The 24,483-nt window shown below is 45.3% G+C and overlaps 1 protein-coding gene across 1 annotated transcript in view; it reads left to right on the forward strand.

The window, feature by feature from the left end:
- The window catches only part of itgb5 (integrin, beta 5), a 33,918-nt gene that overhangs the window by 1,668 nt on the left and 7,767 nt on the right, over positions 1-24,483 (forward strand). Inside the window, exons 4-10 of the mRNA XM_018745325.2 lie at positions 178-427; positions 1,856-2,024; positions 3,062-3,223; positions 5,401-5,496; positions 5,584-5,673; positions 8,781-8,915; positions 14,227-14,656. Of these exons, the coding sequence (XP_018600841.2) occupies positions 178-427; positions 1,856-2,024; positions 3,062-3,223; positions 5,401-5,496; positions 5,584-5,673; positions 8,781-8,915; positions 14,227-14,656 (1,332 nt within the window). The remainder of the gene's footprint in view (positions 1-177; positions 428-1,855; positions 2,025-3,061; positions 3,224-5,400; positions 5,497-5,583; positions 5,674-8,780; positions 8,916-14,226; positions 14,657-24,483) is intronic.

Genomic DNA, 24,483 nt, shown 5'->3' on the forward strand with positions numbered 1-24,483 from the left:
TGTTACAATATAAGTGTTGTGTAGTCCAGTAAGTTGTAGTGAATTCTGCCTGCTGAATTATGGAGAAACGTTATTTCTTCAGCTAGTCTTTTTGCCTTGGTTCTGTAAAGCTTTTTTTTGTTTTTTTTTTTTTTTTGTTTTTTTGTGAAGAGCATTGACCTCCTTCTTCATGTTCAGGTGACCAGACCTCGTTTGAGGTGCAGGTCCGGCAGGTGGAGGACTATCCCGTGGACCTTTATTACCTGATGGACCTCTCCCTGTCCATGAAGGATGACCTGGACACAATTCGCAACCTGGGGACCAAGCTGGCTGAGGAGATGAAGAAGCTCACTAGCAATTTCCGCCTGGGCTTTGGCTCCTTTGTGGACAAGAACATCGCTCCGTTCTCGTACACTGCTCCCAAGTACCAGACGAACCCCTGCAATGGGTATGTGGAGAACAAGGCAGTCGGGAGGATGATTTTCCCACCTATACCGAAGTTTGGAGCTTTTTTTAGAATCCTGTCAGAAACTAGTCATTCCTGTTTTTGTTCTGAAAGAGAAAGCACTGTGACTCTACTCCCCTGCCCATCCACCCTCCAGTTCACAAAAGTGTACTAGGAAAAAAAATTGAGTTGACATTGACAACTTGATGTGTTCCCCAATTTACCATAATGGTTGGGACTGGGTATTTACTTGTAATTTGATTGATAAGTGACTTTCAGTTTAGGAACCACTAAGTCTATAGGAAAAAGCTAATTATGCATCCCTCCCTTAGCTCATTTAAACATTAAGTTGAACATTTTTGTTTTAATGTTAAATATAGAGCACCCATTTAAAAAAAGACTGAAAATATGTCAAACTCCAGTTTAATCCTGGAAGTAGACTTGATCATCCCATAAATTTGTGCAGCATTCTTTGTGGTATTGATCATCTGTACTTTGGGACGAGGTATATGAGGTGTATATTGTACACTGGAAATGAGTACATTTAATGTGGTCCTGCATCCAGATTCCATTTGTGTTCTCTTTATTGACATGTGTAAGATTGGTGTGTAAATACAGGCTGTGTGAGCTTGACGACAACTTTAAAAATGGGGCAGATGGTAGTGTAGTAGTTAGAGCTTCAGCCTGTGGACCCAAAGGTCAGAGGCTTGAATCCCACCTCCAGCTGTAGTACCCTTGAGCAAGGTACTTACCCTCAATTGCTCCAGTAAAATTGTCTAGCTGTATAAATGAATAGTAATTGTAAGTCACTTTAGAGAAAAGCATCTGGTAAATGTAAAAAATATCTGTGGGGGGAAAAAATGCAATTAAAAGAAACGGGAACATACTTGATTCTTAACACAAGGAGCCGGCTTATGTATTTTAACATTTCACTTTAAGACACAACACTTCTCTGGATGGTTTCAGGAAAATAAGGGCAGACTTTGCGATTGCAGTCATATACACACACACCCACACATCTGAGCACACACACTGCTGCATATTATAATACTAATGGATGTGTGGGAAATGGCTTGAAAGAGGACGTCAGCTGTGTGGTGCATTTGGCTTGCGGGTGACTTGTTTGCTTGCTAACACGCTTCCTTCACGCCTCAGTGCTCAAGTGGGTTATGTTCTGGGTCTCGTACGTCACGGCTCTGTATGTCTGGTTCCAAAACCCTAACGGGTATGTGTAGGTTATGTGCAGGGAACATCAGACCTTGCATCGTTCCTCTTTTTTCCCATGTCCCTGACCTCCGGTAAACAGACAGCATCCCAGTCAGCAGGCTTCAGGAAAACTAGGAATGCATGAAGGCCTCCCTCACGGGGCATTTGGTAAAAGTGGCAAATTCAAGCCCTCCTCCCCCCCCCCACCATGATTTCCCTCTGTAGATACAAGCTCTTTCCTAACTGCGTCCCATCCTTCGGCTTCCGGCACATCCTCTCTCTGACCGACAAGGTGGACAGGTTCAATGAGGAGGTTCAGAAGCAGATGGTGTCCCGCAACCGCGATGCCCCAGAGGGTGGCTTCGACGCCATCCTGCAGGCTGCTGTGTGCAAGGTGAGCTCAGCACAGATTGTCGTAGAGCTTTCTTTGCTGAAAACGCAGCATGGTCCTGGTGCAGCTGGACAAACGCGTCTCTGATCAGACCGCCTTTTGCAGCGCATGAGCCGGTTCTGGCTTTGAGCGTTGGCGGGAAGAGGAATACGGGGTTCTTCGCTCTGCTACAGTCTCGTGTGACACCCAGATGTGGAGTTTTTCCAAGCATGTCCATCCTGAAGTCATGTTCCTTCTCAGTTGCACACATTATGGACAGCAGTGGTCCATCTACTCCAGTATAAGTTGGCTTATTCCGTTCGGTGACCTGGTTTGGGATGGAAAACGGTGGTGGTGTTCACACTTGCACCTGCTTAGAGACAATAGTTTGGGTTCAGCATGTCCTGGAAAGTTTGAGTATAATTGATTCTTTAGATGTGAATGCGCTTGGCAGGCCTCCACTATTCTCTTTCGTATACAGTGGAACAATGTGTGCGTCGCTCTCGCGTAAAAGCCTCTGGTTTGCTCCTGTAGGTGAAAGGTCATATGTGTGTTTCAGTCAACTATTTAGCACGGCATTGGTTTCCACTCACTTGTCTTTAACTGAAACGTTAGTGTAAATCATAGTTCTGCATTCTCTACTGCTGCGGTCTGAGGTCTTTGCAGGTTTTTGTGTCACCGCGGTTTCCCTCCAGTGCTAATGACAAGTGCAGTGTTGTGCTAAATTGTTAAAAAGCCTGACACATCTAACAAACACTGTGTAACTTAATATGATTCACTGAAAGCATTTTACACCATTCAAATTTGTTTTAAATTTGACCGCAATGGTCTTGCTCAGCTCTAAAATTCTGTACATTATCTGTACCTTATAGTGTGTCTGTACTGTCAGTGTGAATAAGTGCATAGCACTGTGATGTCTGAATTGTGAATGACTTTGACGGGTGCTGGCCCTAGATGTACGAGTGTTGGCAGACAGGAAGTGGCTCATTAAGTCATTATGATGTCAGGAAGTGGCTGGTTTTGAAATGACTGACTTTGCTTCCCTCATCCTGGTCCCGCAGGAGAGAATCGGCTGGAGGAAGGAGGCGTTCCACCTGCTGGTGTTTGCCACGGACGACGTCCCTCACCTGGCCCTTGATGGCAGGCTGGCTGGGCTAGTGGAGCCCCACGATGGGCAATGTCACTTGGATGAAAAGAATGAGTACAGCGCCTCCACCAGGATGGTAGGACCGCTGGCACTCTTATGGCAGCTGGCAGTCCTGCTGTTGTGGAGGAATGTGGGGGGGAAAAAAACTGACAAAAGCAAAGGGCTGGCAGCTGGCAGAGTGGCGTGACTTTGCTGCATGGGATTCAGCTGTTTATCTTTGTGTAACCCAAACCATCAGGTGACCACTGAATCACCCATCCAGCTTCCAGATTGTTAGTATTATTGTGTGTTTTGCTGAAATGTATTTAGTGTGGCAGGCATGGTGGTGCAGCAGGTAGTGCAGCTCCTAGGCTTTGGGTTGGGATGTAGGTTTGAATCTGGCTGAGTCTGTATGGACTTTGCATGTTCTCCCAAGGTTTGTGTGGGTGTGCTCTGGTTTCTTCCTATACCCTAAATATTTGTTTCAGGTGAATTGCAGCTTGGAATAGCTGGTAGTGTAGTGGTTAGGGCTGGAGCCTTTGGACCCAAAGGTGGCAGGTTCCAGCCTAACCCCTAGCTGTAGTACCCTTGAGCAAGGTACTGACTCTGCATTGCTCTGGTAAAATTCCCCTGTGGTATAAATGGATAAATAAAGTACCTTAATATTGTAAGTCGCTTTGGAGAAAAGCATCAGATAAATTAAGAAATTTAAATGAATCCGTGACTCTAAATCGCCCTTAGTGTGTGTGTTTGTGACTGATGACTGTGGTTGCCCTGTAGTGGACTTGCATCCCATTCAGGGTGTACCCTGCCACACACCTTGTGCTCTGCACTTGGTTCCTGACTGCCACAGCCCTACACTTGACAAGAAGTTATTGCAAAAAATATTTGTCCAAGGCAGTTAAGTCTTAGATTTGTACCGAAGTTACACCTAAGTAGTACAGGAGAAGTGGAATTCGAACCTGTGTCTTTGGAAACAGATGATCGCTGTATCTGGTGGCTGTGTCACCGGTGCTTCTTTTAATCCCTAGACCAGTGTTCTGGAGACATTTTGTAGACCAGTGTGTAAACAGCAATGGTTGTGGAAACCTGGAAAATTTGTAGCACAGTGGTTATGGGAGTTCCGTTCTGACTGCTGCAGTTTTTAATAAAACATTAGGTGCATTCACACCTGAACTTAGGAGTGTGTGCTCTGAGGGTGATTATTAGTCTTTCTGAGTCAGCTTGGCTCAGGCAACTCAGCAAAGCAATTTGATGGGGAAACTTGCCTATATTTGCCTCTTAATGCTGTTGCAGGCCACTGTTTAAAGTGCTTCATGTTGTTTGCAGAAAGGATAATGGTGTCTCAGAATCTGTCCAGAGAGCACAGCACTTGGCTGTAATGGATGAGAAGAACAGTCAGGTCTCGTCTCAGCCAGATTTCTGGTCAGTGCCAGAAGTGGAGTTCTCGACTTTTTGAGATTTAATTAATCCACCGAAGAATGATTTTTAGGTTTTTCTGTCATCCATGGGAGATCGGTAATCTTTAATTGACTGATGTATGGAAATAACATCGTTTGATTTGAGTTGAAAAAATTTTAAGCAACTGTGGATAAGTAGATTATTAGTGTTGTTTCAAGGACAAAACTGCTTTAACTTATATAAAGTACATTTTTGGTTGCAGTCACCTTTGTATTTTTCATCAGACTGAGCTGTGTATCCAGCTACTTGTACAGCATGTTCGGGGACTAACGGTGGTACTGGACAAACTGACTGCTCCCACAGTCACATTTATGCACTTTAAGCTGTTCACTGCTCAGCTGTTGGTAAAGGATGTACTCTTGTTTATCCTGCCCCTCAAGTTGTACGCTGCTTTGGAGAAGGGTGTCCGCTATGTCCATTGTCCGTTTGCATTCTGGAAATCTTGGCCTCAAATCTCAACTGTTGCTGTGTTGCCCTTAGTTAACGTACTTACCGTGAGCTGATAGAGTAAAAATGACCCTGCTGCGTAAATGGGTAAATCGTTCAAAGTAGCTTAGTGTACAAACGTATTGCAAGATGCTGGGACAAAGGTGTCATAATCAGTTAAGTAATTTTGTTACTCTTGTGATTGGAAACCCATGGGATTCTGCATGTAGAACATCAAGGGGTTTGTAGAAGAGGCAGTGGCTTCCTTCCTCAAAGAGCTTAACTGTGAGTCATACCTGCTCTTGGCCCATGAAAACTGTTCTTGTTTGATCTCTTGACTTCATACATATTTACCTGAAGACTAACACAGTATGTTCCCTATTACAGGATTACCCCTCTTTGGCTCTCCTCGGGGAGAAGCTGGCTGAAAACAATATATACCTCATCTTTGCAGTCACCAAGAGGCTCTACGTCATTTACAAGGTATTTACAGTGCCATTTGTTTGCTGCGTAAAGTGTTGAAAGGCTGAGGAATGTAAGTGATCTATTTTCAACTCCTTTTCCCTCTAGAATTTCACTGCACTGATTCCAGGAACAACAGTTGAGATTCTGGACCTGGACTCCAAGAACATCATCCAACTGATCGTCAACGCCTACAACGTACGCCTGTTGCATGCCAATAATCGACATACTCCTTGCTCATTTTAATTTATCCATCAGTCAGCCCATTATTGATTACTGCGTATCGAGTACAAGGGTCGTGGTAGTCTGTAGCCTATCCTGGAAACATAGGGTGTAAGGTAGGCTACACATTGGGTGGAACACCAGTCCATCACAGGGTAATCACAGATGTACTAATGGCAATTTAGGGTCACCAGATCACCAGAAACATGTCTTTGGTCTCCGGGAGGATGCTAGAACACCTGGAGAAAAACCACACAAATGGAAGAATATGCAAACTCTACTTGGATTGAACCAGGTTCAACCCCCCCCACCTAAACCAGGTGGGTAACTGATACCACAGTGGTTATAGCTGGTTCAGATCCAACCTCCAGCTGTACAAATGGGAAATTAAGTTGCTTTGGAGAAAAGCATCAGGTGAATGAAGAAATGTTAATTCTGCCCCTGTTCCCCTTAGGATATTCTGAAATAATGTAGTCCATTATGTGGTCATGCAGTGTGGAGAAGGTGAAACTGGTCCACCGCTGGCTCAGTTTCTGTTCCACAGTCTCTGGCGTGTCAGTGGCATGCACTGGGGAAGGAGGAAGCGAGCTTTGTGGCTGTTGTGCAATCAAATGGGGCTGTGGGCTGGGAGCAAGCCCAAGCTGCGGTGACCGCGGGGGCGCCACGTGGACCAGCTGGTCCAGACGCTTACGGAGGCATTTTTTTTTTTTTTTTAATGAGCATCCCGTTGTCACATTCTGCCATGGAGTCCCATTCCTGGGGCTCGTATGAGGGCAAAGGGGGTTCATCTTGATGGAGCGCCACCTCGCGGCTTTTTGTGGTCCTTCACATGGTACTGTATAATCATCAGCGTTGAAAAAGACTCCCGCAATTGTGTTTTGGCTTCAGAAAATGGGATTGCTTTGGGAACCAGAGCACCTGCAGTACACGGATATATGCAACCAAAGAGTGGTGCTTCGGCCTGTGAAGATGCATTATCCTTTGCTGACTCTGCTTCTGCTGCTGTTTCTTTTTTTTTTTTTTTTTCTTTCCTCCCCTCTCCTGAGTCTTTACTTCTTCACAAATTTCTATTTTGCGGAAAGAAAACTGACGATTAGAATGACTGTCAGAGCTGAACTCGGGGGCACACAGTCTGCTGAGTGTTTCTACAGGGCAGTCCTGTGGTTTTCAGCTGAAATTGAATGTGAAAGATAGGGAAGTGGGAATACTGGTTTGACGCACAGCTCCTTGGGCTCGGAGGCCTGGTGTGTGGAAGGTCTTGTCCTGCTCCTCCGAGAGAAGTGCACTTCCTCAGGAAGCTGCTGCTGCTGTGTGCTGAGGGTTATTGCTGGACTTCATTCCAGTGGTTGCAAAGCTAAGCAGGGTCTTCAGCTTCTGCAAAGAGGCAGTATGGCTTATAGTGTAGGCTGAATCTTTGTGAACCCGTAAACACAGTAGAAATGGATTCCAGTTAGCTTGGCAGCAGAGGAGTGGATTGTGTTTTTGGGGGCATCTTGCTGCTTGGTCCCAGTTGGTGAAAGCCGAAATGTATGGTGAATTCCCCCATCCCCCCTTTTTCTAGGTGCGCGGTAAATTTTGTGCCAGTCAGTGTAATAGTGTGTGTGTGATTGCATTGGTGTAGACTAGTATCCCGTCCAGGCTATACTCTGCTTCACACCCTTTACTTCCAGGCTAAGCTCCAAACCACAGTGACCCTGCGAAGGATAAGAGGTTATCGATGATGGTTGAATGGTAAATATTAAAAACTGTTCAAAGGTTTGAAGATGTCAAGGAAAATGTTGTGGAGATAAACCTTTCTATGCATGCAGTGACAATGAAGAAGTCAGGTTGCCTGTTTAATAGGTAAAAAACATAAATAAAATTTGAAAAAGAAATACAATTCATGAGGGTGAGACTAATAGGAAAGAAAAAAACCACAAATATCCTGTAAACTCTCTAAACTTCTTAATGTTGAATGTGTGGGTTCCGTGAGGGCAAGTTTTACTGTGAGCTAATATTGTCTAATTCCTTAACTGTTGTTTAAATATAGCATCTTTCTGTTGCTTTTAAAAGCACAATTATTTATTTTCCAGCCCCAAAGTGGCCTGGTTTTAATGTCTTTCTATCAAATTCCTTATAAATGAATATTTGCCAAGGGGGGCATGGTGGCACAGCAGGTTTGGCCAGGTCTTGCTTTCCCGCGGCTCTGGGGTTCAATTTCCACTTGAGGTGCCTTGTGGCGGACTGGTGTCCTGTCCTGGGTGTGACCCCTCCCCCTCCAGCCTCGCACCCTTGCGTTGCCTTGCTAAGCTCTGGTTCGCCATGACCCCGCTTGGCACAAGTGGCTTCAGATGGTGTGTGTGTGTGTGTGTGTGTGTGTGTGTGTGTGTGTGAGAGAGAATATTTGCCAAATTAATGCATTGTTTTTCCTGCAACTTTTGGCAGTTTTAATATTAATCAGTTTTCAAGTGTTTTGCAATCTTGTTTTAATTCATTCTTCAACGAACATAGTGCGAAACACAGATGTGTTGGAAAAACATCACTGTCATTGCCAAAATATAATAGACATTTTTGGGATGGCAGAAAAATCTAACTCATTAATCTTACTTTCTCTTCTTTCTCCTTTTAGTAAACAGATTTTGTTTTGTACAGCCTTATTTATTCCTTTTAATTTAATTGCTTAAATCCATCCACACACTTTACATATGTGGCTTTGTGGAGTAGCTGTTTCAGGACAGGGCTTTTGGTGCTTGAGAGCTCTTATTCAAATTTTATTTATTCATTTACCAGGCACTTTTCTCCCTAAAGTGATTTACAATGTTAAGGTACTTACAATTATTTACCCATTTATACAGCTGGGTAATTTTACTTGAACAATTCAGGTTAAGTACCTTGCTTAAGGGTACTATAGGGTGAGAATTGAACCCATGAACTTTGGGTCCAAAAGCAGGAGCTCTAACCACAGCGCTACCAGCTGCCCCTGGTAGGATGTGTTTGGAGGCCAGATATTGATTTACACTCTGTAGTTTCTGTGTTCGTTTTTAAATATGCCTGGAATGTATTGTGTTTGTGCATTCACTCTTTGTTTGCTCTGGATTCTACAGAATATCCGGTCCAAGGTGGAGCTGACTGTGTGGGACCATCCTGAGGACATCAGCCTGTCTTTCACAGCCACCTGCCAGGACGGCCGTCCACTGCCTGGGCTCCGCAAGTGTGCAGACCTAAAGATCGGAGACACGGTGAGCACAGCTCCCCCCCATCACCAGTCTCAGTACAGGCCCCGGGTGGTGTCGTCATGTCCATCGCCTTGTCCCGCTTGGGGGAATTTTTTTTTTTGCTGTCATCTTCCGCACCCCTGAACACATTTCTCCTCAGTCCTTTTGGAAGACACTGCCTGTTTTGGTGCACAGGAAACGGAGGGCTCAGACACTGCGGAGAAGCTCGACATGACTTGGCGTCTGTGTGGACGCCCTCCGACCTTTCAGTCCTCTTAAGTGTTGGGTTCCTGTCCGATTAAATCAGGGCTGCTGTAACCAAGGTGACGCATCCCGACCTACAAAGCAAAGAAATGCAGAAAGGGTGTAAATTCGCTGAGGTCCAGGTGCAAGAACTAGACAGTTGTCGATGCTGATAGTGACTTTCCGCTGCCATGCGTGATGCAACAAGGCCTGTTTACAGACAAACTTCCCCCCCCCCCCCCCCCCCCCGTCTGTGTTTTTGTTGAGTCATTTCTACTGTTGAGTCACTGTGCAGTTCTTCCTTTGTTTTTTAATTTAAACTCCCTTCCTCTGAAGGAGGTGGTTTATGTCAGGACAGCATTAATGCCAATTGTCTCTGTAAATGCTGTGTACATTTCCCAGGGTGCAATCCTGCAACAATTTCCCATGAATCGCTGGAGCACATGGTTGCCGCATTACAGTAGGGAAGCGCAAAACGGCCGAGGCTGTTGACGTGTTTGCTGACTGGGGCGTTTTTCATCAGACGCTTTGCGACGACCACTTGTCTTCTGTCTGCCTGTCAATGCACCGTCTCATTTTTCTGTGTGTGATTTTGTTGCTGTTGGTACGTCTGTGGGCATATTTCAAACTGGGGCAGTTTTGCAAAGGCACGTGGGAAAGTTTGTGCCAAAGAAGCCTGGCTCCCCAGCTCCCACTGGAGGTTCTATGAATACGGAATCGCACAGCGGCCGTAATTCCCCGCCCTGGGTGACTTTAGCACCCCTGTCGGCCAAGACAAACACTTTGAATTTCCCGTCACGTTGATGAAGGATGTCAGAATAGAGCCTCCGCTATGAGAACTGCTGCCCGCGGAGATTCACCCAGCACTTTTAAAAGCGCAATTGTGGTTTATTGTGTGGATGCCGTTCCGTTTAGTGTGCGAGGGCCGTGCGGTGATGGATTAGGACCCGTGTCTGGTGCTGCTGCGGTTTGTCTTTAACTTATTCCAAACATTACTTGAGGCCACTTTGAACAAGCCACCGGGTCATGCTTCGACCTTTTTAGAATTCCTCTTTGAAAACGCACTGTTTCTCCTATGGAACCTTTAGTCATCTCTCTGGGCTCTGGATGGTGGGGTGTTTCAGGCCCTTGAATAGATCCGTGAATAGCTGAACTCCCCCCTTCCTCCCCCTGTCCTTGGCTTGTGCAACAGGCCTGCTTGTTCTCTCTCCTCTGAGGTTGGAAGGGATATGGGGTGGGGTGATGCTGGGGCTTATTCCCACACACTGAGAGTGTCAGTCTTCGCATGCAATGGTGGGGTGGGGGTGTTGGTGTCGCTCGCTGGAGCTGTACTCAGTTTGTGGGGTCTTGAGAGAATATCGGGCACGAGTCGAATCCCAATGGTTTCACGCTGAATCAAGGCTGAGTTTAGCCCTCCTAAGCCTGGATATACAAAGGCAGACGGTTATACCCTGGAGTTTAACAGGTGGCGTAGTGGTTAGGGCCCTCAGGTGTTCAGTCCCACCCCCTGCTGCAGTACCCTTGATGAAGGTATTGATACAGTAAAAAAATCACCCAGTGCTATGAATGGGTTGGGGGTGCGGTGGCGCAGTGGGTTGGACCGGGTCCTGCTCTCCAGTGGGTCTGGGGTTTGAGTCCCGCTTGGGGTGCCTTGCGGCAGACTGGCGTCCTGTCCTGGGTGTGTCCCCTCTCTCTCCAGCCTTATGCCCTGTGTTGCCAGGTTGGGCTCTGGCTTCCCGCGACCCCAAATGGGACAAGCGGTTCAGAAAGTGTGTGTGTGTGTGTGTGTGTGTGTGTGTGTGTGTGTGTGTGTGTGTGTGAGAGAGAATGGGTTGATAATTGTCAGCAGCTTCGTATACAAACCTGACATTGTATGTTGTTTTTGGAGAAAGGAGTCAGATAAATGAAGTGTAAATGCAGGGTTTTGTAACGTGCACCTGCCGCATAGAGGAAAACATCCAAATGTTGTAAATCTGAAGATCTCCGTGCTATAAAAAATGTTTTTCTACTCCGTCTAAACTTGTTGCCCACCAGACCAGTGACTCATGGAATGGGACAGCGTCGATCCGGTATCGTTTATGAAACACTGAGTCTGAGATGTTACTGGGACTTGGTGTATTAGAACAGCTGTGACCCTGAACTGTGATGCTGATTTTACTCTTAAATGTGAATGGTGGCGTGCGGGGAGCCGTCATTGTGAAAGCAGCCTATAACAACACGCACCCTGTTGGCGGCCGTTGAGCGGCACTCCATTGGAACAACCAGCCAAACGCCCTGCTTCCTGTATGCTCAGACGCAGCCAGACATTCTGAAAACAAACACCCAGTGGTCCCACGGGAATCTGCTCCTCCACCCCTTCACTACCCTGCCCCCACATCACAATCCCCCTTTCCACTGTATTATACATTACTCACATGCTCCTCTCACCATCCACAGCTGCACAAGTTCAGAGTAAAGCACAACGTTCAGAAATACAGCAACACGTTCCATTCGCCTTTTAATTTGCGTCCGCAATCCCACTTTCCCTCGAGTCTAGTGGGAGCCTAGGAATAACACCATTCCAAAGTAATGCACTTCCTGTGCTCTCCTGATATGGAGGTCCATGCAGTGGCCTGTCCCCACGCCGTTACACAAACATATCTCCCTCCTCTTTGCTACACTGAGCATCATGGCTGCTCTAATTGAAAAACGGGTGGCCTTGTGGCTCACATGCCCTGCAAATCTAATTGTGCTGCTCTTTAGAATGTTGAGGCGTGCCACACCCCCACCCTGCCTTGCCTTCGAGACTTGTCCTGTGACCAAGTTTCTTCTGAGGAAGGGCACTCGATGTTTTCGTCTCCTCCATCCCCCTGGGACCCAAGCGGAGTGAGTTGTTTAGGTGTGGACTTGTGGAATTTTGGGGATGATGTAATGGGGTTGGTCACAAATGAGAAGACTTTAAATCCATCAGATGTCTCTTAACTGCAAAGTTCCCAGAGGAAACAACATGCATCAATGGGCTTTTTTCTCCCTTCTAGAAAGTTGTGTGTACTGGCTTATACACTCCATTTATTCAAGACAGTGATGCTGAATGTCAGTTTGACACCTGCTGTTGTCTGCTAAATGAGGTAGAGCTTCAAACATATCCCTGAACTCCAGACTCATCTGGTCGTGAGGCCTGGAGTGGATTGTTTGTCCAACCACTCCACCGCAGGAGGTGCAAGGATGAAAAAGTCTCCATATGAGACCTGGGTGTGCACATGGTAGTACCAGTGCCTAACGGCTCAGCGCTATGGGTTCCAGTCCAGCTCGGCGATTTTGGAGTTTGCGTGTTTTCCACGTGTGTTCAAGAGATTGCCCTTCAATGGATTGACATCTTGTCCTGAATGTACCCTGCGGAGTTACGAATTCCCATACAGCAAAGACTCCACACGCATGAGAACGTGGCTTTTCAACCCCTCCTCCCCCAGCTTTTGTTTCTTTTCTCTGAGACCCGGCGGCAACCGGTGTCAATTAAGCGATAGCACTGGTGAAACGTTGTTCCGGAAGGCTCGGCAGATCTGGGGGTGGCCTCGGGCCACTAGGCGTAATGCCAGCGCATTGTGACACAAGCGTGTCTCCTCTCTCTGGCTGCATTCAAGGCCACAACTCAGGTTCGTGCTGTCAGATGTGTGTCTGGGGGAGCTCCTGTTGCTGAAAGCCCTTATCTCTATAACACTTTGTAATGTTACCAGTGTATTTGGGGTGGTGTCTTCTGGAGCTTTCAGGCTAAATAACATCAGTTTCTGCAGCCCATCCTGTGCACAGACATCTCGATGTGCCAAGAGTTCATGTGTTTGTGTATTGTCCAGTGGAGGATTTTGTTGCTCCAGAACCTATCCCATAAGGACAGGGCAGCCTACACCCTAGACGGGACAGTGGTTCATTAGCTGGACAATCGTATTAAGACAAATCTTTGGGTTGTGGGAGGAAACCAGAACACCCAGAGGAAACAAGTTCAAACATGGAAAGATCGTATAAACTCCGTAGACTTGGCTGGATTTGGAACCAGAGCCTTGGAGCCACTAGTGCTATCCACTGTGTCATGGTGCTAACCTTCCAAATGTCCCCTTTATCTGATAGTGGATTGACCATTAAACTAAGGTGCAGGCGGTGATCGTGGAATCATTGTGGGGTGGGGAGGTTCAGAAGGTCGGTCATCCATTCAGTGGGCACAGTGCCTCTTACTGTAGTGCTTTTTTTTTTTTTTTTTTTAAATTTTCTGTAAATGCTTCCCAAACTTTATTGCACAATTCTGCACAGGGTTATATTTCTTGTTAGCTATTGTTTATGCAAGGTGAAATTCAACAGGAAGTTGAAGAGTTTCTCTGCTCTTACTGTTTTTAAAGACTCTTTTCCAAGAATCTAAATTGGTTGTGATCAAGTCTGCACAGGTGTCTCGTTCAGAGGGCAGAGTGGTTTATCTCTCGCCTTCCTGTCCCACAGCAATCGGGAGGCGGACTCATGTCAAAGACATTATGTGTAATTCATTGCTGTCATCAGAGTCAGTGTAATTTTGTTTCTGTGCAGTCCTTATAACTTTTTTCATCGTTTGATGGATCAAGAAGGAAGACGTTCCTGCAGATTGCAGCATACGGTTGTCACCATCTCCTCTGTAGGTCTGCTGTATGTCACGGGGTGGTGGCACAATGAGTAGCACTGCTGCCTCACAGCGCCTGGATGGTGCGAGAGGACATGGGCTCAATCTCCGCTCAGTCTGTGTGGAGTTTGCATGTTCATCTGTGTCTGTGTGGATTTCCTCCGGGTGCTCTGGTTTCCTCCCATAGTCCAAAGACTTGCTGTTCAGGTGGACTGATAACTCTCACCCCTAGTGTGTGTGTGACAGTGTATTTCACTACTGTATGGATGAGTGACCCTTTGTAAGTAGTGTATCTAGCAGTATAAGTCACCTTGGTGAATAACGTGTGGGTTGATAACACTACATAGTGTTCATTGGAAGTTGCTTTGGAGAGAAGCATCTGCTAAATAAAGTAACGTAAACATATCTGATCTGACACAGGACATGCTCTTCATGTTATTAACAATAGCCTTTTGAATTGCCCTCCCTCCCCAGGTGTCCTTTAACGTGAGCGTGGAAGGACGTGGCTGCCCACCACCCGGGACCAGCCGCAGCTTCACCATCCGACCCGTAGGCTTCAAAGACCGACTGGAAGTCTCCATCTCTTACCGGTGTGACTGCGGCTGCACGGGGCTGACGCAGGCCAACAGCAGCCGCTGCAGTTCTGCCGGCACTTACTCCTGCGGTGTCTGCAGCTGCGAGCCAGGCTACCTGGGCGCGCGTTGCGAGTGCCCGGAGGACGAAGCTAGCAGCCAGCAGGCAGCTCTGTGCCGGGAGGCCGAGGGCAAGCAGTTGTGCAGCGGGCGTGGCGAGTGCAGCTGCAACCAGTGTATGTGCTATGAGTCCGAGTTCGGCAAGGTGTACGGTGCCTACTGCGAGTGCGATGACTTCTCCTGTGCCCGCCACAAGGGCGTCCTTTGCTCAGGTGAGGGAGTGCCACAGCTGCAGCCGCCTTGCCCCCCTTCGCTAATGTGCAGGGCTATTGCTCTTTTTGCAGTTCCTCTACTTTGCTTCACTACCTAAATCTTAATATCTCGTGAGAACAAGGAAGCTCATATCTGGAATCTTGGGGCTTATCATTTTTAATGTATTGCACCTCCAATGCTGGTGTGGAGAGTGAAATCCAGTTTTATGCTGGCTCTGTGCAACCTGAAAGCCTTTGTGCATAATTACAGAAGAGGGTGCGGTTCACATTCAAGCATATTTGGTGTGCATGTCAGGAGATTTGCCGCAGGTCTGTGTTGTGTGAAGGGTTGAGGTGGTGTGTGAGTGAGAGACAGGCTGAAATGCCTTCCACGGGTGTGCGCACATGTTGCTAGGTGTAGTTGTCTGGTGCACAAGTGCACCTGGTACACCTGCACATGAGGACTATCTTGCTGTCTGGCTGGATCTCCTGTTTGCTTTTGAGAGAAGTGTAACCTGGCAATCAGTTATTTAATCCCTCTTTTTTTGGGGGGGGGGTTTCTTGGAGGGTTCCTCCTTTGCTGTTAGTTCACAATCTACATTACCAAAGTGCTATATTAACTATATCAGGTTGAAAATATTCATTCGTTGTTCATATCTGTGCAGGGTCATACTTGTCAGCAGTGAGATGGCGTGCCAGGCTGGTGATTCATAAAATGTAAAGACATCAAAAGGAAATGAATGGGTTTTGACTGATTTTAACACAGATAAAAATTCTTGCTTTCGAAACATCTATTTGATCCTGGTTTTCCACTTCTATTCAATTTGATGGCCTAGTTTCCAAGGAAGAGGGCAGCAGGAATACAAAGCACCCACTTGCAGCCACACACACACACACAAAAAGTCAAGGGCTGGCAAGTCAGCAGGAAGCTCCAGGCCAGCTCAGCGCGGGTGTCCATCTCCTGCCAGTCAATCACTTGCAGAGAACATGCATCTGTAGAGTAATGACCTTCTAAAGGAATTTGTCAACATCCTCCTTCCCCTGACTGCAGCAGGGTCTCATGGGTAGTGACTTACTAATGCTCCTAACCATTTGTCACTGTTTGCTTCCCCTCTGTCGTGCAGGGAGTTAATTATGAGGGAGTGTAAATGGTGCCCCTTAGCTCCCTGATACTGCATTCTAAACCAGAGCTTTTTATGGGACGCCTGCTTTGGGGCCAAGCCTCCATAAAATGTCTTGTAAAGTATTTGTGTACCGTCTGATTTGTAATGCAGTCGAGTGTGACTTTTTGTTCCGTTAAGGATACTCATATAAGTAACTTCTTGGATTAAATTTTATTGTAGTCCTATGAATGTTACTTATTTCATAGTTTCCAGAGTTTTGTAATTTTTTTTTTTTTTTTTTTTTTTTTTTTCCTGTGTGTGCTTTTCTCTGTGGATCTTGTATAAGACTTTTTTTTTTTTTTTTTTTTTTTTTTTTTTTGTATGTGTATTTATGTGGCCTTTTATAAGACCTTTTTTTTTTTTTTTGGAAGCTAAGCCAAGTGGACAGTTTTTATAGATACAATGTTTTCTTGAATGCAGGAATCCATGGTTACAAATTTCAGTAGAACTAAACACAAAATCTGCAAAATTACAGAAAGGAATTCATCAAGTAAATGGAAGAAATATTTTTTTCTACTTAGCAGTGCAAAAATTAAAGCTTTAGATATTTTACTGTCAGTGGCATTAAGCTCGACTGCTTCTTTCATAGGGCTTAATATCACAGGTTGTTAATGGTTCACGTCAAACCCGGAAAACAAGACTATCCTTTATGATCATTAGGATTTCACTTACATGTTTGCTGCTATTTGTATTGTTCTGGGTTACCGGGACAGAAGGTAAGCCGAGAACATCCTGAAATGTAGTTTGCTGTTAGGTCTGCACAGTTATCTGCTCAGGGCAACACTTCCCTCCAATGCGATGCAGGCGCCAGCTGATGATCGTTCTTAAGGGATAAAATTGCTTGCAACTGTGGAATTCCTGCCATACAGTGTATACACTGCAGTCTGAAGTTCTGCCTTTGGAAAGCGATGCTTGACTATTTTTATTCCTGCATTTTTCACTGACCGGAAACTTGTTACTTCACTCTTATTGCTCCTTTTAAGGCATCTGTCTGAACTTATGTTTCCTTTCTTTGACAAAGAGGAAAAGTCATGCAATTGTCTTGTTTTTCCTGGCACATGGCTGCAAGCGTGGTGACAGATGGTCAGTGCCACACCCTGGACTTTCTTGACCCCATCAGCCTGTACAGCAGGGCACCTAAACTCAGGCCTCTGCACTTGAGTACTGTGTGAGAAAACAGGAATTAAGTGTCATGGTAGGTGAGACTCTTTGTGATTTGGCCTTCAGTGTTCACTGGAAGAAGCGAGGAGCTCTGTGACTTCCCTCCGATCGTTGCCGACAGATATGGAGCTCAGTGACTGGTCCTGTTTAACCCAGAGTTTTGCAGAGAAGTTGCTATTGCTGTCTGAATTCAACAGTTTGTGAAAAGGCTCGTAGATTTCCATGGGTTGGGTTTCCTTAATTTCCTTTCATTCCCTTATAATTATTAGTTATCAGCACAGACAATCAAAAAAGCTATGTCAGAAGTACTCCTGCCCAACCCAGTCAATATCATGCCTTAGTCAGACTTCACTCACTGCAGACAAACAGTGACCCTTCTGGAACTGATAGTGCCGCGCACGTCAGCTTTCTGCCAAATCTGCTACCACCTCTAGTGGCAGGGCCGAGGGGTCATGTGAGTGCAGACACATTTCTCTGCTTCAGATTACTCCTCTGCTTCCTGCCCCCCACTTCAGGAAAACCTCAGAACTCCCAGTTCCATGGGATGAAGGGAGAACCATGAGTGATAGAAATGCTCCTCCTCTTCCTGCCATAGTTTAGTGCTCCCAAGGAGTTTATTTATATCTCTTTATTTCTGGTGGACTTTGAAGCTAAAAAAAGGTTCAATTTGTTTGCTTATTGCCCAGCTAACTGCTGGGGTTCCTGCCGTCCATCTGTAATTATAGGTAAAAATAGATGCACTTGTTGACTCAGCCTTGTATACACTATCGAGGGAGAATGCGTTGTCACTTTTCTTGGCACAGAAGTAGCAAACTTGTTCCTTACCTACAAATGTTTCACACTGCCGAAGGTATACAGTACAGGAATAAAACTGTAGCCGTAAATCTGTGTATTTACATTTGTTTAGCTGACGCTTTTCTTGAGTGAGTTACCACGTCACAATACCTCCAATGAGGTACACAGCTTAGGTAGTTTTTACTGTATCAATACAGTGCAAGTCCTTTGGTCAAGGGTTAGGAGGCGGCATAAATGTTAATCATTTGTTTTACATACTGTACATTACTGTAAAATATTGCGGTATGTTAACTGCACCGTGAAAAATTGAGGGAAACTACATAAGGTCATAGACTAATACATTTTTCAAAATGACATTTTAAATATAATTTGCAGAGTGGTTTTGAATATTCTCTCTGGGTATTGATTTAAACTGGTATATCGCGGGTACGTGTGAGGGACCTTGACCAGTGACTGGAATGTAAACCTGGTGTACACTTCAGGGAACGCCCGCTGCAAACTGACTCCCCCAATCTCAACATCTGCAGCTGGGACTCTGGCTCACAGTTCCTTAAAATGAAGCCGCTTGTGGTGCGTAGTTATGTTCTCAACTTGTAAATCACCAGCCGTCTTTACCTCAGATCCTCAGCTGTGCTGCACAGGCCTAACTCATAGGTGGTGGGTGGAAATGCGAACCACATGCAAACTGAAAACTGGCATCTTGGAGATGCACATGGTTCTCCTTCAGTAGATCTGGAAGTGACCCAGGTTCACTTCACAGGTGTGTAGACAGTGCAATGAACTTTCTTTCTCCTTTAAATATCACAACCTGCTGATCAACAAGTGTAGGTAGAAGTAACTACTTCATGAGTAAATGTGAAGGCCTGTGTTGCTGTTGTCTTTGAGGAAATGGTGGGAAACAACTTCTATTTGTTGTAAATAAGACTGACAGTAATTACTGCAAGGTCTCTTGGGTGTGATGTCAAGCGACCAGACTAACACATGATTCGAGACTCTGGTTTCCTCCAATTTATTTTTATTCTCTTGGCATCTTCTGCTGCCTTCTCTTTTCACTGATCCCTCCGAACTCCATACTAGTTGAAACGCAACTAGGCCTGACCATGAGGTGATTGCTATCGCATTGTTGTGCACTGGAGTGTCTTGTTGGAAACAGGTTGTCCATAAGTGTGCTTTTGTATGAGAGAGAACCTGAATGGAGACCTGTGTTTATAGACAGTCTCCTATAGTCCCCGGAAGCTTCATCTTAGCTGTATATCAGCGAGACCTCTGTGTTGGTAAACGGCCCTCGGTCAGTGGCGTCCGGCTTAGACAAGCCCATGGTCATTAGGTGACTAATTTCATAGCTTGGCATTTTCCAGGATTTTTCTTTTCTGTAGTTTAGTGGCTTTTGAGGGATGCTGCAGTTGCTCCGAAACTGTGTCAACTTCCCAACACCAAAGCCGAGATCCAAGCCAAATGGAGTATCTTTTCCGGAGAACGGAAGACCTCTGGAACAAACTCTCTGGTCTAAACACTGCTACTGGAGCTTTTCAATGTACACACTCAGTGCTCATAGATGCAGTGCCGTGGTGGTCCAACACCCAATCACACCTCTATTATTGTGCCATTTTATTCAGACTCTTCTTGTCTTTTGCCGTGTTCTCAGTGGAGCTTCATGATGTCCCTTGGTTCTTGTCATCTGCCGTTTTCACCAACTTCTTGACCAGGTGTGTAATTAGGAGCCCATAATGGCTGGTTTGTAAGTAGGAAGCATCTTTGGAGTGCCCTGGCTCTCTCTCATATTGTTGTCTTTGTGTGGAATCATCTGGCTATGCTGCAAGGGTAAACAGTGTTTAGGCGCTCTAATTGGTGTTGTTCAATCTTACATGGAATAGTTTGTTACGGATACAAAGATGGATCCAGAGTAATGGTGCCAACTTTTATGTACGTTTGTCTTGGTGGGTACTGAACATGGATCATGCCACCACTTTTAAATGGTTTTCCAGCCCATTCAGCCATAAAACTGGAATGGTTTTATCTCATTTCAGGCGTGAAACAAGTGGCTCAAAATGTGCCGCGTGAGGATAAATCCTAGGTTCTTTGAGGTAAACTTTTTCATAAACCAGACATCCAGCAATGGTGTGTGTGTGTTTTTTTTTTTTTTTTTTTTTTTTTTTTATTTTTAAGGGAAGCCTGCAAAAATGCTCTGCATCGCTACACAAAAATTGATGCAGAGGTAAATTTTTATCCCTGATAGTCCTACAGGCCACCTTGTGTGTCAATCCAAAGAAAGGGTTTGTTTTTAACCATGCGATGCATAGGTGCAGATTTCCGTTGTGGTCGTGACCAACTGTGATCGAGTGCAAACGGCAGTTTACAGAAACTAATGAAGTTCCCAGTGTTAAAATATCTGCATATGAACATGCGATGTCTGACGGGAGGTCCAGATGGAGAATCAGGAAGCACAAGGTCCCCATTCAGTCCCCACTGGGGACCACAATTTGTTTTACTGATGGTGCCCAAAGCTCGACTTTTTAATGTGCAGTCTGTGCACAAGGGAGCCTCTGTTTCAGCCTACGTACATAATCTCCCTCCATTGTTGGAGCAAGAGAAAGCCCGAACAGGACAGGATTGTTGAATCCTTGGCGCAAAACAAATCATGTAGCTCGCTTGCTCGCGATGTTTGGCATACGCTGGGTGACAGTAAACGGCCAATTGAAAAGCAACATTTGCTGGCTTGTGTTTTCATACAGAGCTATTATATGAAAACAGGCAGCCTGGCCTGGTTGGGTTTCCAGAAGTCTGGGGCATGTAACATGACTGTGACCTGCTTTCTACACACATGCTGTGGGGCTTGGAGCTGGCATGTTCATGAGAAGCACGGTGTTTCAGTCCCAGGTGTCGCCGACAGCCTCTGAAACCGAAGACTGCTCCTTCAGAACAATATGGCAGCTCAGAGAGCGGTGAAAACTTGAGCAGGGTCCCCTGGTGACTGTATCTGGATTGTGGCCGGGGGGGGCAGAAGGATGGGATGCTTCCAGAGAACTAGAATTACGAGTTTGGTCTTCCAACCCCACCCCTAATCATTGATAGTGCGCAGTCGGAGAGACCCGGCTGTTTTCACTGGGAACCGGGCCATTGTAACAATGTAACCCCAGAGTTTTCCCGGCTCTGCATAATCCCTGTGCAAACACTCTCAGAAAATATCAAAGAATGCAAGAGGAATGAAACCAAACCTACTTGCACTACAAATACAGATTTTCTTTTTTTTTTTTTTTTTTTGAGTCAGTTTCATCTCTTGTGACCTCGTATAGAGTTTTCAGAATGTTCTGTCCTCTACTTGTGTTCTTAAGGTCTGTGTCCATTGTTGCTGTGATTGAATGTCTGTTGGGTTGCTGGTTTTCCTGTTTATCCTTGCATTTTTACACTCTTTGCCATCTTTTTTTGGCAGAGTCCACCATTCTCATAAAGTGTCCAAAGAATAATCTGTCTCATTTTTTTCTTTGGTAAGAGTTTTGGTTTTTGTTTGGTCTAAGATCAGTTTTTTTCTTTTTCTGGATCTGTTGTGGTGTCATTGGTCTTATTTTTTATTTATTTATTTATTTTTTAAACACTTCACTACTCTGGCATGTAACTGCGTAAGAATAAATGTCGATATTGGGATCCTTTGCTGTAGGGGAATATTCAGTATATGGAAATATGGTAACTTTTGATTTGCCTTTCATCTTTTAGTAAACCTTTTGTGTAGCAACTTCAGATATAACTGACTAATCCTGGGCATCAGCAGGCAGCACAAAGGAGGCCCATGTTTGGATTTTCAGTTGGAGCACTTGGGACAGGGACGCAGAAAACAAATACAGGTTTCAGGAGTCTGCTCCTGTTTTCCACATGGACAGATTGCAGGCTGCTGAAGATTCCCCTGTGGTTATGACTGAATGATTGAATAATCTCCTAAACAAGTTTATGAATGGCAGCACTTAAGTCTCTTCCCCCCCCCCCCCCCTCCCGTGAGGATGTAGAAGAAAGTGTTGTCAAAGCGCTGATTTAGTTCATGCTTTCGCAGTTTCCTGTTCTACATGTAATGAAACTGGCTGTAGCCAGTTGTTTTGCAGAAAATGCTGCTTTGTGTTAAAACTGGCCCCATTAGGTACTATGGGCAGAATAGTGGCATTTGCCATTACTTTGTCAGTGTGGTAGAGGAAAAAAAATGACCCCACAGTAAATTACAGAATGTCAGATTTTTCCATGAGGAACAGAAAAGTGGTTGAGATTCCATGGCCTGAAGTCAGATGGAATTTGACTGGTAAAACCAGCCACAGAAAATAAGAGGGTATGAGTGCGAGCAAATTTTTTGTGTTTTTTTGATGCCCCATTTCAGTTGTGGCTGAAAGACCAAGAGAAGGAAAGGAAGAGTCCATTTGCTGTGAGATTACTATAAAAGGGCAGAGCTGAAAGGCATGATGGGTAACCACAATGTCAGCTGTGTCTTCAATGTATGATTAATGTGAATTGCGCCACAAGACATCATGGGTAACTGTGATGCTAACTGGGCTTTTACTTTTGCATTTCTTAGATATCACCAAAGGCATGATGGGTAAACACGTTAATTGTGCTTTTAGCAGTTCCTTCACTGAGTACTGTGATTACTGCATGTCAGTAGCACCAAAAGCATGATGGATAACCAACTTTTTCTGTTTGTTTATTGCTACTGCAGATTGGTAACACCAGATGCATGATGTTGAATGCTAGCTGTGCCATCGCATTTAGAGAGCTGTGGATTGCTAGTTCTGAAGTCATGATTGGTAATCACAATGTTAGCTGTGCCATCGCTGTTAGGTTATTGTGGATAGTTAGCACCAAATGCATGATGGGTAACCGAAACGTTAGCTATACGGGTGGTCCCTGATTTTTGGATGGGGTTACGTTCTGCGAAACCCATCATAAGTCGAAAATGTTGTAAGTCAAAAATGCATTTAATACACCTAACCTACTGAACATTATAGCCTAGCATACGTGTGATGGCCATTATGGCCTTGCCGCCTTCATGCTGGGCAATTATTTTGAGTTTCTCCTCAAGAGTTTTTGCCCTCCTCTTCTTCTTTCCACCAGTAGCAGGAGACACAGATAGGTGTTCCTGTGACGACATGGATGCAGAAAACGCAATTGCGTGACAGACTGGAAGATGCAGATCATTGCCCAGCATCGCAAGAGAGTATTGCACCACATATCGCTTGCCTGGGGAAAAAATCAAAATTTGAAGTATGGTTTTTGCTGAATGTTGCCAGCTCACCATAATAAAGTCGAAAATCATAAGTCGAACCATCGTAAATTGGGACCACCTGTACTCTGCTGTTTCAAGACACAGGAAGTTCCATGTCAAACACACACTATGGACATGATTTATTCCCTGCAGAAACATTTCTGTGATGCAGACCGTTGTGTTATGCCCCTCACTTCGAGTGCATGCTTCTCATTTTAAATTTATTCATTTAGCTGACACTTTTCTCCAAAGCAACTTAGAATGTTAAGGTCACAATTATTACATTCTTACAATCATTTACGCATGAATACAGCTGGGTAATTTTTACTGGAGCAACTGAGGGTAAGTACCTTGCTCAAGGGTACTACAGCCTGAGGTGGGGATTGAACTTGCAACCTTTGGGTCCAAGGTAATAGCTCTAACCACTACGCTACCTACTGTCCCCCTAATTTTAACATTGACTCAATGTCGTGTGTTTGTGATTTGATGCTATGTAATTGCTTTCCACTCCATATCAACACTGTAATCTGCTGAGTGCTGTTGACTCGCTCACTAGCTGGGAAAGAAACACCATTGACATGCTGTTATTGTACCGCAGGCCTTATGAACAGTGGAAAAACTCACTTCCCGTCCCTCTGAGTTTACATTGCGTTCTGACTTTTCACCTGTTTGGATTGTGCGCTTGCACTTAATAGACAGGCTCTCGTCCAGTTCAGAAGTGGGGCTATTTTTGAACTGGCGTCACGGCTCCTCCGTCGCCCAGGAAATAGGGACACTGCCATGATGTTGAATGACAAACCACCCTGTATTTCGTGGGGATTTGGCAACTTGCCTTGTATGTTCTCCTCTCTCAGGGGTAGCTCTGAGGGGAGCCAACTGTTGGATGAGGACCCCCGTCCTGTGGTTGGACCCTGCAATGAGGCCATTCCTGTGGTCTGGGGACTGGGTGTTAAGGTCTTGGTAGCATCAGTCCGACACTCAGTGCTTTTTGGCTGCTGATGCTTTTCTCCTAAGCGACTTGCAGTGCTAAACTACTTTTACCCATTTATAATTTTTGCTACAGTAATTCTTGCTAAGTACCATGGTACCACAGCATGAACAGGGAGTGGAATCAGGGTTCTTTAACTGTAAGGCAGCACTGCTAACCGGTACGCCACCTGCTGTTTCTGGAAGTCAAAAGTTTGGAGGTGAGGCGTATACACCCCCTACCTGGGTGTGTCTGGAGCTCAGCAGTCCTGCGTTTTCACCACCACCTGAGACCAGGAAATACTGACCTGTTTGATCTCTTGGGACATGCAGTGACACGTGCATTAGTGAAGTGTTTCTACTGAAACATTATGCCAAAATAATTTATATTCCAGCTCAGACTCAAAGGACCCATGTAATTTTCTGAGCCATATTTGAGTGCTGGGTGTTGATTATTAAAAACTAAGAATCACATAGCAATGGATCTAAATGTCCTGGAGAAAGAGTAAATTGGCAGCATGTTC

The sequence above is a fragment of the Scleropages formosus genome, chromosome 12, assembly GCF_900964775.1.
Source record: "Scleropages formosus chromosome 12, fSclFor1.1, whole genome shotgun sequence".
Taxonomy (NCBI): domain Eukaryota; kingdom Metazoa; phylum Chordata; class Actinopteri; order Osteoglossiformes; family Osteoglossidae; genus Scleropages; species Scleropages formosus.